Source organism: Colius striatus, chromosome 3, assembly GCF_028858725.1.
Source record: "Colius striatus isolate bColStr4 chromosome 3, bColStr4.1.hap1, whole genome shotgun sequence".
In the NCBI taxonomy this organism is placed as follows: Eukaryota; Metazoa; Chordata; class Aves; order Coliiformes; family Coliidae; genus Colius; species Colius striatus.
Genome location: NC_084761.1, coordinates 93,082,367 through 93,102,495, shown reverse-complemented (window position 1 = coordinate 93,102,495; position 20,129 = coordinate 93,082,367). Strand labels below are relative to the sequence as shown.

At 34.8% G+C, this 20,129-nt stretch overlaps 2 protein-coding genes across 2 annotated transcripts; both read right to left on the bottom strand.

Annotated features, from left to right (window-relative positions):
• Positions 1–1,230: 1,230 nt before the first annotated feature.
• On the bottom strand, positions 1,231–7,065 carry LOC104551281 (transmembrane emp24 domain-containing protein 11). Its single transcript, XM_010207814.2, is given in 6 exon segments — positions 1,231–1,380; positions 2,332–2,478; positions 4,948–5,073; positions 5,800–5,900; positions 6,748–6,939; positions 6,942–7,065. Coding segments are annotated over 6 exon segments (840 nt in total).
• Positions 7,066–13,392: 6,327 nt separating this feature from the next.
• SPON2 (spondin 2) lies at positions 13,393–19,812 on the bottom strand. The gene is made up of 6 exons (XM_010207813.2): positions 19,733–19,812; positions 18,727–18,952; positions 18,145–18,368; positions 17,686–17,877; positions 16,482–16,656; positions 13,393–13,571 (listed from the first exon to the last, which is right to left on the bottom strand). Exons 2-6 carry the CDS (start codon positions 18,947–18,949, stop codon positions 13,393–13,395), a joined length of 993 nt encoding a protein of 330 aa, XP_010206115.2. The 5' UTR covers positions 18,950–18,952; positions 19,733–19,812.
• Between the last annotated feature and the right edge of the window lie 317 nt (positions 19,813–20,129).

Sequence of the window (20,129 nt, the reverse complement as noted above, 5' to 3'; positions counted from 1 at the left end):
TATGTTTTAGACTAGCAAAGCATCTGGAAAAAACACTAGGAAGCAAACCACAGTATTCTACTGTCATATATCTCTAGAAATTTTTCAAGTCATGGTTTTACATGTTGACCGTGAGCTGAGTCATGTTATAACCACCTCCAACCTTTCTTACACTACTGCTGCTTTGTCAAGCTAATTATCTGAATTTTTAAACAGAATTTAGCTGATACTTTGCATGCTACTGAAGCCACTCCGCTAGTTGTACATCAGCCAGCTACATTAAGGCATTAAAAGATTTTCAACCATTATGCAATAAGTGAAACAGAAATATATGATTAAATAAAAAACTGTTAAGTTACTTAGACAGTGATGTTACAGTTGCTGAATAATTAAAATAAAAATAGTTCTCCAACACAGAAACTACACTGAAGAATCTAGGAATAACATAAAATATATAGACACAAATTCAATGTTTACCAAGAAACCTGTAATTTGATTTACTTTGGTATACTTCATGAAAGACTATCATTTACAGAAACATCTGGGGCAGAAGTCTGATCTCAACTCTGTAGCCTAATGTTTAGGGCCTGTCTGGAAGTAAAAAGTACATACAATTCCAAATTGTTTGTCTCTATTTCTGTCTTCCATAGTAATTGCTGCAACCACTGATCATAATCTTGAATGTCAGCTCTACAGTAACTTAAAACTTTGAATGATTTAACTTAAAAGAGTCACAATTATATTTGAGGAAAAGCTAAGTTTTACATACATATAAATTGAGTTCAAGACTCTCTTACAAAATTCACAGGGTTTATAGTTTCTCTGCCTACTATTTGAATCCTAGTCAATCTGAAATGTTGAAGTGTTCGTGGTAGCAAGAAATAAGATTACTAAGCAAGTGGAGAAATTTAAAATATTAAGAAATGCTTTTTAGATTTCTGGTTTAGATTTAACAGTCCTGAGTTGAATTTAAATGCTGCCTTAGTCATTGAGTCCTTCATCTATGTTCAGCTTTACATCTGTAGAGGGAAATAAACTGATAAAAGATGGGATTCAAGGAGTAAAATGTACTGGGATGCCAGAGGTTATGACTTAGATGGAGAAACCTGAGTTAGAGTAAGAATCGGAACAGAAGATGAGAGAAGCTTAATAGTTATATGCAACCAATTTTCTCATATGTGTACCATTGCTTGGGGTTTTAGGTGTTATGTGGTATGCAGTTTTTCAATCTGTGTGTTTACTTTGTAAAACTTAAACAAGCTTCTTAGATATAAAGAAATCTCTGAGGGATTTGATTTGCCAAATTCCAACAGAAATGAGGATTAATGTTTGTACAACAGCCCACCACAAGATATTGCTGTTGGTTTCTTCACTTGTCTTCCGAAATTTTTCTTCACGCTCCTACAGAAAAAAGAAAAAGGAGAATTATTACCTTTGTCATCTGTAGGTTTCATGTTGCTATCCAGGGAACTAAACAGGCATCCCTGATCTAGGTGACCCTGCTTCTGCAGGGGGCTTGGACTAGATGATCTCTAAAGGTCCCTTTCAACCCCTACCATTCAATGATTCTATGATTCTATGATCCCTCTTCTGCACAGTAGTGAACAAACACTTTTTCCATGTTGATAACAAATTAAGTTTGTTCTTATCTAGAAGGCAGTATCTTTATCAATCAAAACTGAACAGCAGACACAGTGCATTCTGAAGCAGAAAGGCAAACAACTTTTCCTTGTTCACAAAAGATATATTGTGCTAAATATGTTTCATTAGTACAGTCTTAAGCCTTTTTAGGTTTGCAGTTACTTCCATATTGCAGTCAAAAACCATTTTACAGCCAAATTTCCTTTCTTAGGTAACTAGTTGATATTTCAAACACAATCTGACTACAAATGTATAGAAAAGTGAAGACAACGTGTGTACACTTGATTAAGGAGGGCTTTATTTCTAACTGTATGGAGATAAATATACACTCAGTCTTTCCCTTACTCATTCCAATAACGTTTCTGCACACAGACAAGCATGGAAACAGCAACTGGCAACATCACAAGCAATGGTACCTGACACCTGCTCAGCTGCTGTTCCTCACTCTGGCCAAGAAAACTGTACTTGGAAATTCCTGCCTTAAAATAACACCTCTTGCTATAAGCATGAGTTCATAGTGATTAATTAGTTTTCATGTTACAGCTTAAAAATATTTGCAAGGTAATGTAGGCTATTTTGGTTAAATGCCAATAGGTTTTTATGAGTTAGTTAAAAATTACACTGCAATTAAATAACAAACCTCATAATATTTTATAACTCAAGAAGCCTATGTACAATATTTTTAACATTACCATTAGGGAACATACATACTCTTTCATAGTTTTGTTCTTTGGATATGTGACGAATTTGCTCCATTAGATGTTCTAGGTTAAAGTAAACTTCACTCATTTGGTCTTTGGCTTGAGCAACAGATTCATCCAAAAAATGTTCTCCAACTCTAATGTCCAAATGAATACGCTGCAAACAGAAAACATATTCTCATTACTGTGTCTTCTGTGTTTTCAAAATTCCTTAGGAAAAAAAGAAGCAATGAATAATTTCCCTTAAAACTCATTACAGGATAGTAGTTTTAATTGTTTACAAAAATCCTTCCTAAAATAGGAATCAGATGTGATATCTAAAGTGTTTCTTAATTTTATTTTTAAACAAATTATACAAATGTACAACCTTCACTGGTGTTAGAGCATTATTTTATGATAGCATTGATTCAACTACCATTACTTTTTCTTTTTTCTGTTTTTTGTCCAAACTAGTTTAAAAAATGAGCACAATTAAGTCTGCTCATTGTATTTCACATATGATCCTAATATTGTGGAAATCTCATTTTTCAGTAGTAATGCAGGAAGCTTTTTATAGATGCTTTTCTACATTTCCTCCACTAACTGTTAAAAATATAAGACTGGAAAGAGATCAGCTGAATCAGTATTTGCATTTTGTCATAGGTATTAAAGCAGAATTATCCATAAATACCTTTTTTCTTTCTCCACACACCATTTACCCAGTATGAAATACCTTTCCAAATTGCTCTGTTATAGCAAAAATGTCCCAAACCTGCCAAACAACAGAGCCATAGAAAGAAAACAGAAAAATGAAACTTGCAATGTTGTGCAACTTATTTTAGCATAAGTGAAAGATTTTCCTAAAACTAATAGGATTTCTTCTAGAATCCTGTTTGTAACTAAGAGAAAATAAAAAGTTTTAGCCAAATGATCTGGGGAAATCCTAGATCTTGGAATGACCGTAATAGAAGTTTAATGTGTAACACATCTTCTTTCAGCTATTTTAGAATTATTTAATCCAGTATCTGGAAATCCATCTCTCAAATTTATGGAAGCATTTGTCCATTAATTTATGTAACTCTGGTTTGAAGCAGTTCACATCACCACCACAGCATCTGGTTATTACAGATGACCAGTTAAAGAATTATCTTAGCTAAATAATATTTTTCCTTTTTTAGTCTTTATTCCTACAGGTATGATTAGGAAAATCAATGTGTTCCCTTTTAATTGCTGAGTTAAATTAATTTCTGCTAAAAAAACCTACCCTATTTAATACATATGCTATTAATGTTCTTCCCTGCATCACTTCACAGTTTTTAAACAGAATGACATGTACATGGTACATGAATCATGTAAAATACTAATATGGTTCCATCTACACCAAGTAAAAATCTCCTGATTTATACTCAAAATTGCAGTTGTGGTGTCTACTTAACTATGACTAACCAACTCTTTATACCCTGTGCTCTATCTAATTGATGAGCTCCACAAATTTTATTATTAGAACCTGAATGCTTTTGCAATGTACTTGATTAAAGTTCCATTCATTTTCATAAATCAGTCCAGAAGAAATATCTAGTTATTCCCTTTTCAGTGCTGTTAACTCGTTGTGGTTCTGTGTCATCTCCGTGCTCCCAAAGCATACTTCTAGGATTAAACTTGCCCTACATCACTTAACATATGTAAATGTGTTAGGAGATGTTTATATCCAACTGGTTATTTAACTCTTCTTCACTCAACTGAAATAAAAAACACCTCTAGAAAATAATTCTCATCTAGCTAAATATCTTTTCAGATATACATTTTCAAATATTTTCAAAACTGTTTATGGCATTGTTTGCTGAAATAGATTAGAGCTGTGACATCTCCTCTAATGAATTTGGTTGATTTTTTTCAAAATCTGAATTAAGGCCAATTTTTTTTTGTAGTAGACAATATTGAATATGCTAATATATTCATAATTTGGATGTCTTCCAAAAATTAAAAGTTAAATTTTCTACAGGCATTCAATCTAACTTAGTAAAGACATGGAATATCTTTACTACAAGTGTTTGTGTTAGTCAATCATAGATACCTATCTTTTTTAATCAAGTAGCTGTTATTGTTGATCAGAATCTTCAATAATGAAAGCACTGTACCAACTTCTGTACCACTGGTGGGTGTCAGGAGGTTGGGGCAGCACTTTTTTCTATGGTATCTAGCAGCAGGACAAGGGGTAGTGGGATGAAGCTGGAACACAAAAAGTTCCATTTAAACATAAGAAAAAACTATTTCACTCTTGAGGTGAGGGAGCCCTGGCACAGGCTGCCCAGGGAGTGTGTGGAGGCTCCTTCCTTGCAGGTCTCATGTGGACACATTCCTGTGCAACCTGATCTAGGTGGACCTGCTTCTGCAGGGGGTTTGGACTAGATGATCTCTAAAGGTCCCTTCCAACCCCTACCATTCTATGATTCTATAAACTTCAGATCAATCTTTAATCTCAGAGTCTTTTTATCTCTTCATCTTCGTAATTGTAGGTTTGTCTTCTTTAATCACTAGGAATGTTGAATTTTCTGCTAGAAATTAAACCAACTTCTAGTTTGTAATTTCTGCAGTTTGTAAACAATTGATAATATTGCAATAGTGAATATTTAAGAAATACACCTACCAGTTTACTTCCTGCAAATGCCACAAATCTTGTGGAGTTAGACTCTAAGCAGATAGCATGCTCCCCAGATATATAGGATGTAAAAGAAAATGTTCCTTGTGGCCCATACAGTTTTGACAGTAGTACCTGTAATTTAGATATTGTATATGTTAAGTATGTACATTCTAAGTCTCAATAAACCAATCAAAATCAGTACTGTGAACTGGATGTAATAAGGAATCAATTAACCTCCTGACATCATGAAATTCACTTGAATTTCAAAATAGATTTGGAGAAAAAGAAACAATTTTAGCTCAGAGTGACAATTGAAATGTTATAGATTTCTGCTATGCACAAAAAGCCATATAAATTTTGAAAACTAAGACCTTGTCTAGGAACAGAAATAAATAGTTCATTTCTGGAAAGGCTCAAGATCTCATGGCAATCCATGCAATTGCTAAGTGTGATGGTTACATGCAGGCTCATGGTAAACTTGACTTTTTCAGTTTAGTTTACCATCAGGTTTCTTTCTGCTGCTCAATTACATTCTCTACAGTTTTACTTCATTACTCAATAGTCATGTTTTAAAAATCTAACCCATTTTATTAGTTGGCACTTACTGTTCCTAATGACAGTTTCCAAAATCTAGTAGCAATGGAAAAATTGTTCCTGCATATCATTATCAAACATTGTCCTTGCTATTTATTATGACAGAACTCACAATGCTTACATCTTTCAGTATCAAAATACTAAACTAGCTAGTAGATTGTAGATTTACTTTTTCCCAAAAGTGTCTATTATTAGATAATACTGTCTGCCAGTGCCAAAAGTCACCACATAAATCCTACAGAAACATTTTTAAAGCGTATTTACCTCATCAGAAGGAGTTGTGACAGTCACAAACATTCCCAAACCAGGAGCAGATTCAAGAAATTCTTGTTTATGTATATCCCAGCGTTGTACTTTGTAATTCCCTGAGTAAAAACATAGATTAAAATCTGTTAAATAAAACATAGCTTAATATTAAACATCTTTATGGCTTTTTCAGAAAAATAAAGATAAATTATTTATAATAAGACAGTGCATGCCTTTGATGTGCTTATGATTAAAATTGCTCAGCGGGCACTTTATATCTGTGTAAAATGCAGTAAATGTTTACTACACTAGAAAATGTTCTAGAATACTGCAAAAATAGTTGATTAACAAACAACACTTTCTGATTACTTCTAATTACTCCCTACAGAAGGCATACTGCAACCTCCAAAAGCATGTGTGCTCTGTTCAAATTATATTTCTAGAATTGTCTTTCATATTTATCATATTATCTATAAAAAAGGTGATTTTTCTTTTTTGTTATCCCTTTTCAATCTTTATTTACAGTCTTGTAGACAAATCTAATGTGCTTGTGATGTCTCAGGTGAAATGGAACTCTAGCACATCTTTAATTACTTCTTTCCAGATCAGTGTTGATGAAAAAAGTAATTCTCCAATTTATATAAGCAAAAACATGTTACAGAAATTCTGGTATGAATGAGTAAATTGGTCAGCGTGTGTGGAAGCACACACAGAAGTAGCAATTCCCCTGCTGTAGAATTAGAAGGCATTCTTTGACTTCTCAGTCAAGCTCTCTGTAAACCTGCACTTCTTTGTGTTATGGATATACACAATGTGTGAGGACACTGAGAATTATTTTCAGTGTGCCCTCTTTCTTATCACCATGATTTTACCATATTCATCAACGACAGATTTTCCTGTTACATAGCCAAGCTACCTCTATTATTGCATAGGTTAGATTATCATATAGCATTAACAAGTACCTACCAATTACCAGTGTGTCGCTGGGAATATCTTCAATTATACATTTCTCTTCTCTTTCTCCAACCTGAAAATACAAAGCAAGTGAAAAAGAAATACAAAAGTTCATAAAAAATCCTATTAGTTGGCTTTTCATGGTTTTTATGGATCCCAGTTGTACTGCTTTTGAAGATAACTATTTACAAATGTATGTAGTCTTGTGGTCGTTTCTTGTTTGCTGCTTATCAGTGTATTTTTCAGAAAGAAAAAAACCTGTGAGAAAAGGCAGCTGGTGGTTACACATTTATAAATAACTACAGCATGTTCTGCAGAACGAGATAACATGAAAAAGATAACTTGTAAAGTCTTTCTTCTTTCCCAGCATCTAGATTAATTTTTATTTTATACACGTAGAAGAATGTGAAACTGCTGAGGACCTCCCAGGTACTTGAGATCAGTTCCTTAGATGACTGTAAGCAATGGTATTAGGTATCACTTTCCATAAACTGCTTAATTTTCAACTTAAATTAACTTGTTAACTTGCATTTGCTATTTCTTCTGAGTGACTATTCCAGAGCTTCATTTCTCTTATTGATAAGTCTTGTAATTTCCAACCTAAATCTTTGGACATATCTATACATCTGTACAAAAGCCATATGGACTACCTAAAAGAACTTGAAAAATAAAAGAATCTGAAACACTAATGAACATGATATTGCAGGAATAAAAAACACCAACATAATTAACACTTTCTAATAATATTTTTTAAAAATAAGAGTGACTTTTTCTTAGATACTGCCTAATAAATAATCCAAAGAGTCTTACAGTGTAAGTCAAATGATTGAAGCTTTTATTTTTACTCTTTGTACTAATAGAGGTCAATCTATATGTCTGATGATCAAGTCATTTACCACTCATGTTCCTTGCCCTATAAATTGAAATTTCTGTATGTGAAAGTTTTGCCTCAATGTGAGAGGATATTCAGAATCTTGCTACACTGCTGTTAAAAGCTCTATGGTTTAAGCACCAACTTTTCCAGACATTCCAAACTGACTCTGCCACATTTCTCAGCAGCACCTGGCAATTGTAGATGAAATTGTTCATTGGTAGCCTTGAATGTGTCTTTGATGAACCTCTCAGTTCACTTCAGAGTTCTGGCATTTTGACTTAAGGTTATAGGATTTTAAACTACCTCTACTGCACTTACACATGCTATATATGTAGTACACAGTGCCATAGACAGGGAAAACATCATTTGCTTGTTGGAATTTTACTAGCATTTATCTTGCTTGAAAAAGTGGAAGTTGGATTTTATTTACTGTTTTGTTTATATATAACTGTCAAATGCTCAGCTGCCTAAGTTACATCCTCAACACTATGCACACACCAAGGATCATGACAAGCTCTTTCCTTATATTGTCCAAGACCTCCCCTGAATTTTTTGTTCTATTACCTCATAAAATTTGCATTTACTGCATTTGCATTTACTGCTATTTGGTTACACCTAAATAGAACTGTGTTGATCTTCTTATCCCTTTCTGGGCAGCTCTTCTGAGAACCTGCTTTGCAGGAGATGCATTCTGCTAAGGCATCTATCAGTAAAACTGGTAGCACAAGAACATGCATTTTCCTAGTGGCAAGGAGGAAGGGTGGACAGCAACTGCTCTTCACTATCTGGAATCTAAATACCTAAAATTTCTTACTGTATTATTTCACATCTGTAAAAGGAGGACTGTTTCACGTTTATCACCTTTCACTGCACCTGTTCTTTATTAAGTTGTCTGGAGAAAAAAATGTCTTTGTCTAGCAATGGGACAGGCTTAGAGCCATCATTGGTTCAGTCCATTTCACAGAATGAAATATCTTCACAGAAGTTCTCATACAAGTGTTAGTTCACCTCCAGACAAATTTAACATCCCTATACTGATAGATTGTGAGACAAGGGGACTTGACCCCTTAATTATTACTCTATATGGTTAAGGACAGAGGGATACAAATTGCATTTCATGGCCATTGAATCCTTAGAAGTCTCAAGGATGATATTAGGATTCAGTTACTACTTTAGCATCTACCCATCAGAACTCAATTTAGATTCTATAGAATCTCATCATGTAATTGGTCTCTACTCCTCTGCCATAGAGAGATCTTGATTGACATACACCTGCATAAAGTCTCATGCCATGACATACCTGCAAGAAGTAAAAGTGTTTGCAGGTCATGAGCGACTTAAGTAATCATCCTTTCAGCTTTTCATTGACAACTTGAGGTTTCCAAAATTCTGTGTTCCAATGGTAGAACATAAGATATACAAGGGAATGCCACTTTATTCTTCAGTCTGCCCAGACCAGTTGGAACAGACACATTATTTCTGTACTTTATGTTAACATAGTAGGGCTGCTGGTCTTCAAACAACCAAAAATAAATCAGCCTCCAGGTGATCAGGTATATTATATGTATGCAGCATATTGAGGAATATTTTGTCTCAGGCATTCACAGTATCTGTAAATTATCGTGGATACAACTTCTACATACTATAACCCGTTCAACAGGATTCAGAATTGCTGTTTCAAGTGCTAGATTTATTTTCTGAGACCACTAAATATTGCCATAGAATAGTTTGATTCACCTTATTATGTTGGATCATCCATGACAGAACAGATATTCCCAATGTACTTCAATTGCCTGGGACTGGGAATATAACGAAATTGACTTTTTTACCTTCAATATCATCAGGTACTCCCAGACCTCTGTTCACCCTTCAGCTATGTTCTGCTGGGGATAGTGCTTATTCAGTGATTAGAAAGGCTAGCATATGTTTTCCCTCCTCTTTCAGAAGTTTGGTTAACATGTTTCTGTAACCATGCTTAACTTAGTGTGGCTAGGATCTTACAACTATTTCTCAGTTAATCCAAGACTTCCCCTCCCTGAAATAATCTTTAGCAGCAGACCTTGTGCCATTTTGACAGCTGCATGCAACACTTCATAGCAGGCCTGGTGGACAAGATTTGGTTAGTTAGAGTTGGTTTATTTATACAACTATATATATAGATTGTATAGTATAGTATAGATTTGGCCCTCTGACACAGTTTCAACTCAGTTGTGGAAAGGCATGTTTACTTAGCTTTTCAGTTCAGTTCATAGATCACATCAATCTTTCCTGTATCCTGACTTATCTACAAAACTACCCTGCTCTTTTTCCTAGTCATTAATCACCAAGGTACTCTATTGGATGTTTGCAGAGAAGCCACAGTCCATAGAAAAGCATAAATAGAGATACAGCTGGAATTCCTAGCTACCAGGAGAAAGGAAGAACCAGCCATCCTTAAATTCCTTAAGTTACTGAAGAAGTTGATTTCAGTAATAAATTACCCAATTCCATTACAGGAATTTAATTTGGTGTTCATGATTTTTGTAGGACCACAGTGCAAGTTTGTGGTGACTTTTTTGCTGCTACGTTCCTTTACCCTCAACCTTGTCTTTCTTTCTGCAAGAATATCTGCCGAGGCATCAAAGCTGATTCTTCCTACAAAATGTTCTTGCTAAAAAAATTATCTTTACAAATCCATTTCAAATTTCCCCCCAAAAGTGTTTTATGAGATTATTTTAACCCAGAAATTAATTTACCCATTTCCTTCCCTAAATCTCAGGGCATTTAGTTTCACAGCATTTTGGCTGTCAGCCATCTGTAATACTGGGTGTAAGGGAAAAGGAAGGAAGAGCTTCTCTGTGGTTTTTTTGCTGTCTCAATTTTTTTAAGACAAATCCAAGACTATGCTGAGAGTGAAAGCTACAAAGGCCTAGCCACATCCACAGAGAGATCATATACTTCACTCATCAGTTTGACAAAGATAAGTTACAAGAAACATGTCCCATCATTAGAATGTTCTTCACTAGTACCCACTGTATCCTCATTTTTGCCAAGAACTGTTTCCATCCCTGGTGTTTGCAAAGTGAATGTCTGGAACACTGGTCAAATATTATAGAGCAAAAAGGGCAACCTTAAAGAATGCCATCTTTACCAAAGTCTACTGAAGTCACTGCTCATCTAGAAGAAACCATATCCAAGTAACTGACTGGATAGGAAACTTCTGCTTGAAGGAACCAGCAGTGAATATTCGTGTATATAAGTATTCTAAAATAGCAAAGTTATTTGTCACTGACTGGAGTTTCCTGAAGTGTGTTGGCCTTCTAGATTTTCACTTCCTTTTCTACTCCACCTCCTCCTCTCATCCCTCCTCCTCCAGTGGCCCTTGGGGAACTTATGGCTGCAGGATTTTGAGTAAACACTGGGAATGCTCTTGTAGGACTCTAATCCTAGATTTAGGCCATATATACAATTACAGATGCAGATAATACTCTTCCACTGGACTGAGTTGTTCAGGATACTTGAAGAAGAAAAGTTCTAGTGTTTAGAGAACTTTCAGGAAGGTTCTTCCAAGTATACCTCGTGGTTTGTAGGTTTTCCTTACTCATAGTTTAGACTTTCATCTTATTTCTTCCCAAGACCTTTATTGAGTTTAGTTTACTTGTTGATCAATCAATTTGAAGTTAACTCCTATCCTCAGAGAATATTTAAATATAAATTTCAGTACGTGCTTATGTTTTCTGAGGTGGTGATAGCTTTGTGACTAAATGTAAATAAATACATAAATAAAAAGTACATATATGTAACAGATAAGAAACAAAAAATAATTTAAAAAGAAGAAAAAAAAGAAAAGGCAGAGAAATTAGTCAGGGACTGGAACATCTTTCATATGAGGAAAAGCTGCGGGAACTGGGTCTGGAGAAGAGGAGACTGAAGGGAGATCTTATTAACATTTACAAATATCTAAATAGTGGGTGTCAGGAGGTTGGGACATCACTTTTTTTTTTTGTTGTTGTTGTAGCTAGCTACAGGACAAGGGGTAATGGAATGAAACTGGAACACAAAAAGTTCCACTTAAACATAAGAAAAAACTATTTCACTGTTGAGGTGAGGGAGCCTTGGCACAGGCTGCCCAGGGAGAGTGTGGAGTCTCCTTCCTTGGAGGTCTTCAAGACCTGCCTGGACATGCTCCTATGTGACCTGATCTATGTGGACCTACTTCTGCAGGAGAGTTGGACTAGATGATCTCTCAAGGTCCCTTCCAACCCCTACCATTCTATGATTCTATGATTTTATAAACACTAAATATAAAAATGATAGTATACTAACACCATTTCCATTATCGAATGGAAATAAGGGAACGTGAATAGAACAGGTATAATAGAGTAAATGAAATTATTTTGAGAAGCAGGCAAGAGTAGGTGTGTGAAGAATGAAAGGTGTAGGAATTCCTGTACTCCAACAACTATGTGTTTATCAGCATTTGCAGGACCAACTTAGTCTTCTCTGATGAAGTTTCAAATTTCTCTGGGGCTTTGCAAGATTTATCTGCTGGAAAAAAAAAAAAGCTAAAAGAAGAAAAAAAATGAACCTTTTAAATGTTTCAGCCCTACAGAGAATACATTGTGCTCTTTTAAGTACATAATAAATTTTCTGATATTTGACACATTCCAGAAAATCTACTCAGGTCAACTCTCCTATTCAATATCTGTTCTGTCTATTTGTAAAATTGGAGTCTGTTGCAAAAGTTTTGTGAGCTGACTGTAAACATATTCTATTGAACAATGTTATTCCAAAATTCTTTTCCTAGTTCATAGTCACAACTCTTTATAAGCCATATGTTACATTCATTTTGTAACAGGTATTTGAGTATTAGAAATTGCATTCAGGAACTGTTTTTTCATATTGTGTTTTGTTATATCCTTGTATACCTCAATTATAGGTAATGTTAAACCATTGCTAAGATTTCTCTGTAAAAAGGTCAGGATGGCACAAAGAACAGGAAACAGATTTAAAGATCCACAGACACGTTTACTGCATATATAAAGACAATGCTATGTTATGGTTGACAATGTTAATTTTGTTGTCTCATGAGGGACACACACCAAAAATCAGTCAGTTTTTAGAATGTCAGCTAATACTTCTAATTAAATTCAGAGGTTTTCTACCACTATCCACACTTCTGATTGTTTTCTAGTTGTCTGAATGTCCTCATGCGGATATTCTTCTCATTTGTTGTGAAAAAAAGAAAAAGTTACTTTCACGTCCTCATAAATCTCAAGACAAACGTACTGTTATACTATTGTCTTAACCACACTGCAAACATCTGGTCACTCTGATTTATGGAAGTAATTTCTAAAGAAATGCATGTTAAACATGTCTAGAAAGATAACAAAGATACCAATAAATTATATAACATAGAGGGGGAAAAAAGTAACTCCTAGGTATAAATAGCTGTAGATAACAAATTACAATATTTAAGAATGTTATTACTTTAGGTTTTGTGATTGAATCTTTCCAAATGTCTTCTTTTCTGCCACTAGAGGGTACTCAAGAACTTAGAGTAGATTTATGGAAATTATTTATTTGGGGCCTTTTGGTCTGTAAATGATCAAGTAGTGTAGTCATGCTAAACCTTAGGAATTTAACTCCCAAAAAGCCTGATGTTAAACAATAACTTTGAAAATCAGTCTGATACAGCTTTTCAGCAAAACAGTACAGCATATCAAAATTATAAGGAACATTGACTGACATGTAGTTAAACTTATTCTGCTTTTAAATTATCTGAATTATTGTCTTTCTTTATTTCAGATACAATTCTCTGGTTCACATCCTGTTTCTTCATCCAGATTTGGACAAGGCAATCCATTATTGGCGGGATGAAGAAGTACAAAACGGGTTCTTATCTTGGTCCCTGTTTCTCTGCAGACACCTCTGCAGAGACCCCAGGAAGACCATTGTGAAACCTCACAGTCCAGTGGTGTTTCTGCAATATACACAATAAAAGGTAATTTTACATAAATTTGTGCATAAGACAAATGCATAGTTGGCAAGGCATTAAGGAACACTGATCAAATAGTATCCTTACCTCTATGAAAATGCATATGGTATTAATAAAATCCATGTTGTCTCATAAATTAAAATGTCTGTTTTCACTCCTAAGCTTATCAGCACTGATATTACTATTATTATTATTACTACTACAGCCTAGATACTGCCTGAAGTAGTGCAACAGATCATGTATTGAACTGAAAACATAAAATTCTTGTTTAAAAGAATTGCTTACTAATGAAATACGAAAGATTGAATTAAAAACATTTACTGTCGATTTTATAACTCATTTGCCTTTTCATGGCTTACTAAAAACACTGAGATTAACTATTTCCTCTGTTTTATTTAGATATATTTAGATTTCTTTGCTGATAAATATTATTCCTATACTTGTTCATACTAAATTAAATTTTACTTTAATTCTATTTTTCTTCAGAAACAAAGTCTCACTTCTTTTATCACCAAATCATCTTGCTGTGGTTTAGTATGTATACTACAGTTCCTTTTGCCAATAAAGATATTCTATCACTAGAAGCTATTTAATACTGAAAAGGTTTTCAGTATCTTATTAATTTACTGCAACAAGTCAGCAACTCTAAAGTGCTTTTCATAACATATACTTACATTGAAAATATTTCTCAAAAAATATACCTGACTATTTCTTGGCAGATCACATGAAAATATTACTTGTCTCAGGAAATTGCATCAGAACTGTGTATCGCTGCATTTGTGCGTCAAATATGTTTGCACTAAACCAGCTTTAAATGCTGTACTAAATGTGTGACCTCTGCTATAAATTTCTGGTATTACATTGGAACTCACTATTTCTATTGTTATCACTCATTCACATGTTTTTGGAGGAAATATAGGACAAAGTTTGATCTCTGGTAATTAAATAATAGAATCATAGAATCATTTCATCTGGAAGAGACTTTTAAGATCATTGAGTCCAGCCTTTGTCCCAGCCCTATCAACCAGTGAGCCATTTTGCTAAGTGCAACATCCATCTGTCTCTTAAACACCTCCAGGGATGGTGAATCTACCACCTCACTAGGCAGCCCATTCCAATGCCTGCCAACCCCTTCAGTCAAGAAATTCCTCCTTGTATCCAGCCTGAGACTCCCAGGTGCAACGTGAGGCCATTTTCTCTTATTCTGTTGCTTGTTACTAGGGAGAAGAGACTGACCTCCCCCTCGCTACAACATCCTTTCAGGTAGTTGTTGAGAGTGAGAAGGTCTCCCCTAAGCCTTCTTTTCTGCAGGCTAAGCAGCCTCAGACCCCTCAGCTGTTCCTCATCTGAAATGTGCTCCAAATCCTTTCCAAGCTTGGCAGCCCATCTCTGGATCCTCTCCAGCACCTCAATGTCCTTCTTGTAGAGAAAGACCCAAAACTGGACACAGTGTTCGAGGTGTGGCCACATCAAAGCCAAGTCCAGGGGAATGATCATCTCTCTCCTGTTGACAACACTGTTCCTGATACAGGCCAGGATGCCATTGGCCTTCTTGGCCACCTGGGCACACTGCTGGAAGAATCTATCCTCTTGAATTCGGAATATATTAAATAAACTGGTTTATTTGTTAATTTACTTGTTAATATGCAAGCAAGTAGGGATTTACAAGCAAAAATTGTGTTTTAGATACCATACTTTAAATACATTGTTTCAAATTTATATTAAAAAGGCCGAATGTTCCTTTCAAACCTGATGGGAAAGGCACATGACTGCAAATGAGATATATATAGCACTCACTTTGAATGTATCTTATTTACTGATAAAAATGAATTAAAACACTAAAATTTTTTCTATAAATACATTTGTTAACGTATAAAGCACGCATTATTAGCTGTGCAGGGAATGAGCTTTATTTTAGTGATTGCGAGGTGACTTCAGCTCAGAGGCATGCAATCTTCAGGCATTCTGGAGAAGCTCTTGGAACATGGCAGCTCTTCTAGGATTACTCTGGGGATTTAGCCTATTGCTGCCTCTCAAATAGTGTTTAAGATATCAGTCTTCTTATTCTTAACCCTTCCTCTTACACTTCATAAAAATCCACTTAAGACAAAATCTTAGGAGCAAAAATTATGTTAATTATGTATTTGTTAGTTTGGAGATATAAGAATTACCCTGAAGGTTGACTTAACTCCCTGGATATATTTAAAAGATAGGATGTGCTGAGGGACATGGTTTAGCAGTAGGCTTTGTAAATGTGAGATTACTGAAGGACTTGAACTTAAAAGTCTTTTCCAACCAAAATGATTCTGTGATTCTATGAGTCAGTAGTTTATTTATCTTCCTACTTAAACAAGGTTTTTACCTGGTATTTTTAAGATAAGAAAAATGAGAGAGAACACTATTTTTATGGTCAGGAGGTATGCTTCTATCACAAGTATTTAAAAATCAATTGAACTAGATCAATTCCTATTGCAAATAACTATCAAGCCCTCTGAATCAGAAATAGTAGTGGGTTTTTTACTCCGTTGTCATGTAAAAACTTATTTACATCAAAGTTGCAAAGAACTTAGAAACTCTGATTCTGATCAAGTGTTGGTTTTTTTCTCATATAATTCATTGATCCATGCTGATACTATGGCTTGATAGCCATTACTGTGGATACAACACAAACCTTCGAAACACAGCTCAAATATACAATCCCTTCCTTATTCTTTCAGGGCTTCTCTTGTAAGTCAACTGACTTGTTTTACTTCTGATGTGTGTCTGGAAACTATTCCTATACAGATAAGAGACTGTTCTGCCTAATCAGCACTTTCATCACCTGCCAGATTTCCACCTATTTTCTAAGTGAATGACAATAACAGAATTGAGCATATCAAAGTACTAATCACTTACCTGAGACAGAGTCTATTACTTCATTGCTTCTAGCTGGGGGATTAATGTAAGGTGCAGAAAGACCCAGCTGGTTTTTCTTTATTTTCACCATCGTTACATGGGCAATAGGTGGCAAAATTTTGAGTTTGGGATAATAAAATGAGTTTGCTGGGTGGCTCGGAGAGGAACAAGTAATCTGTAAAATAAAAAGAAGAACCTTAAAAAAACTACATCACATTAGTAAGAAGAAAACTGTAAAATCATGTTTACACATCATGCTAACACTTTTTGGCAAGTAAAATGCATATAATCAGCTTCTATGAACTTCAGTTCACAGAACTACTGTTGATAATCCCAGAATTTACAGGCATAATGCTTTGAGACAGAGCATAATGAATTGTGCCAACCTTTGTTTAATGAGAGATACTGAAAACACAGTAAAGTATGGAACGGTTCAATGGAAAGAAGTAGATGTTACAAGGAAAACTGTAAAAGTATTAAGCAATAATATTAGGTATGCTATAGCAGCTGTCATATGGATGTAGGAGGCCAAATATGTTGTTTTCCAGCTTCTCTGTTCTTTTTCTCATTACTCATTAGCACAGTATTTGGCTCTAGCAAAACTGACCTTAAAGAAAGGATTAAGTGAATGCTTAACTATTCAAAGCATTTGAATCAAAATCCTCTATTCCCCATCACCCTTAAATGATGAAAGTATGAGGTATATAGAGTATTGAGAGAGCAAAAGAGATAAAAAGTGGAGTCACCATAGTAGCAATGAAGTTCTCATCTGCTTTCCCTTAGCTCCTTTCCTTCAAATGTAACAGTTTCAGGTTTCAGCAATGCTTTTAGCTGAAAACTCCTTCCCATCAGTATCCCATGCTAAGAATTTTCTTGGTTGGATGCATAGTTAATAATGCCAAGACTTCTGTGAATGTTTTATTTTCTTAGTGTTTAAGAACTGTTTTAAGAGCCAAATTTTCATGAACCATCTGCATTTACCTAATAAATTTGAAAGATAGAGACTAAAAACAGAAGCAGTAGGGGTATTAACTGTGTAATAAATCCATTTACTGCTGTAAATGGATTTTTGGGAGTGTCTGCACTATCAAATACAGAAATAAGTTTCACAGGAGTCTATTATGTTGTCATAGGACACTTCTGATTTAAAGGGAGGACCCAAACCATATAGGTATGAAGTGCCAAACTATGTCTATGCACCTACCTCTGTAACCGTGTCTTGTGGAATAGTGGCAAAGTTTGGGGAGGAAAATGTGAAACCACTATCGGTTCCAGCATCATATGGAAATAGATCTACAGACACTTCTTCCATCCAGTGGTCTCCTTCACAGAGATTTAGGCTGTCAATGCCCACAAACCAGTCAGGGCTTGGAACAATTCGTACAACGAATGAAACCTAATGAAACAAAATGATCCATTAGAGTTGCATCACTTAATTTAAAAAACTCCAGTCCTGCATATAGTATCTTTAATTTAATTTTCTTTGAAAGATAAGTCATTTTGCTGTTGTGCTTTACAAGACCTCTGCACTGCCCCCTGGAATGTGACATGCTTTTTAGTAACTATGCACTATATTTTTCCTACAAGTGAGAATTTAAATATTTATTCTTGGGTGTTAGTGACATAAAATAAACTTTTTAAATTAATAAGTACATTTACTTACTAAGGGATGTCTTGAATGCACTTCTAATTCAGTGGAAGTTTGTCCTGTACCACTGGAAATGGCAGGAGCAGAGAAGATTCCGTGTACACTCTGAATTTTCTCTCCAGCTTCTTCTATTTCTTTCATTAATACCCATGCTTCACCCTTTTCAGCAAAATCACGTACACCATTGCTGGCATATTCATTTTTTTTCCACATGCTGTAGTCAGAACTATGAGTAACACCTATTTGATTGAATACATGGCATGACATAAAAGTCTGGTTTAAATTGCCCCTATTTCTTCTCTTTCTCTGTCTTGTTTCTGAGGTTAAAAAATGTGTATAAAAATGATTGAACGCTAAAACATTTGGCTTATCACTGTTTATTTCAGCTGCAGCCAATTGAAAACAGAAGTCAATTGAAAACAGTTGAAGATGTTTGAAAGAATTGTGGATACTTTAATTTCTGCATTTCATTCTTAATAACTCTGGCTTTTTTTTTTCTTTTTTCATTAGTTATCTTAAAATTCTCTACTAAATAGAAGAAAGATCACAGCAGTCAGGAGAGTTATCTGTTCTTAGAACTGTACATACTTCACTTACCTAGCAATGATGACCACTGTGCTGGGGGCCTGTAAAGTGGGTATTGCTTAGGGAAAGCAGTCTGACTCCATTTCCCTGTGAAGATTATGCTGTACTTAGCAAGTTCTTCTGCTGTGCAAATAGAATCCTCATTCACAGGCAAGCTGCTGGCATAACCTAGTATTGTTACAAGTACGGTCCAGAGAACTTTACAGGAGCAGCAGATAAACATCAGGTTTTCCATTCCCTTCCGTGCAAAATGAAAAAAGTATGTTAGCCACATTAGTTACTCTAAAAACTGAATAACAGTTACATAATAAAATGTAATATACCATAAGTTATAACCAGAAAGAAATACTAAAAATTGTTATGCTTCTAAAAACATTATTATAATGCTTTCAGATTTGATATTTCCACGCTATACATTACAAATCTGTAACACTACCTGGGACAAGTGTTTCTAATGAAAATAAAAACATCTTAACCTTGTTCATAGTACTACCTCCGAGAAAAATCTGTTTCTGATTTTCTTTTGAAATCTTATTAGAGTCACATCTTGAATTAATTAGAGTAGCAACTGTGTCTGTGGAAAACATTAGTGGTATATTTATTCTTCTAAAGATTAAATTGCAGGTTACTTTGCCAAAAGAAATGATTTATTTTAAATTTGTGTTCTACAAAGACTGTTTTATGGCATAACATTTAAAATCAAATACATTTCATATTTATATAAATTACTTTACTGTCATAACTTGTGCACTAAAAAATACATCGTAATTGCTTCCGATTGTTTAAGCTATATGGTTATTAAAACCAAAACTTTGTAAAAGTTGATATCACAGATTGTGCAAATCTTTGTTTCTAAATTAATATCAACATTGCATCAGACTGTTGAACTCCAGCAATTGTTTAAAATGACAGCCATAAGAACTGATTTTTAAATGCTTTTGTCATTCGAGAAAACTATACAAATATATCTAAAACACTAATAATATATGAATTTGCAAGAAGAGCTGTGAATACTCACTAAATACTTCCTCTGGAGCACTGGTAGGGGGAGAGCACCTGCTTTTGCTGGCAGCTGAGTTGGTCTGCAAGAGAAGACAGTAGGAGTCTTGCTATTTATGCCTGAAGAGGGTCCCTTTGGTCCAACAATTATTGTAATCTTTAGACTTTCCAGGTTTGCAAAATCATGCCATCTTCTTCGTTGCAATTTTTTTTGGATGGACTATCAGAAGTTTCCTGTCTTTCAACTGGTTCAGGTTCCTATCGGAAGACTGTGATGCCGAATAGACGAAATGCTTTAAAAAAATACCTTGGCTTGTAATAGCAGTTTGAGTTTTCTGCTGCCTTTACAGTTCTCTGCTCTCATTAATGCCTCCAAGCTATAAAAATGAACTGATTCCAACACTGAAATAGTTCTA

What these genes read in the sequence shown, in the direction of transcription:
- SPON2 (XM_010207813.2), bottom strand. Translation starts at nt 18,949, where the DNA reads ATGGAAAACCTGATGTTTATCTGCTGCTCCTGTAAAGTTCTCTGGACC. An exon ending in CACAAGACACGGTTACAGAG is followed by an intron (nt 16,657 to 17,685) that starts GTAGGTGCATAG and finishes TTTATTTTACAG; the next exon opens with ATTACTTGTTCCTCTCCGAG. An exon ending in AGTAATAGACTCTGTCTCAG is followed by an intron (nt 13,572 to 16,481) that starts GTAAGTGATTAG and finishes TGTATATTGCAG; the next exon opens with AAACACCACTGGACTGTGAG.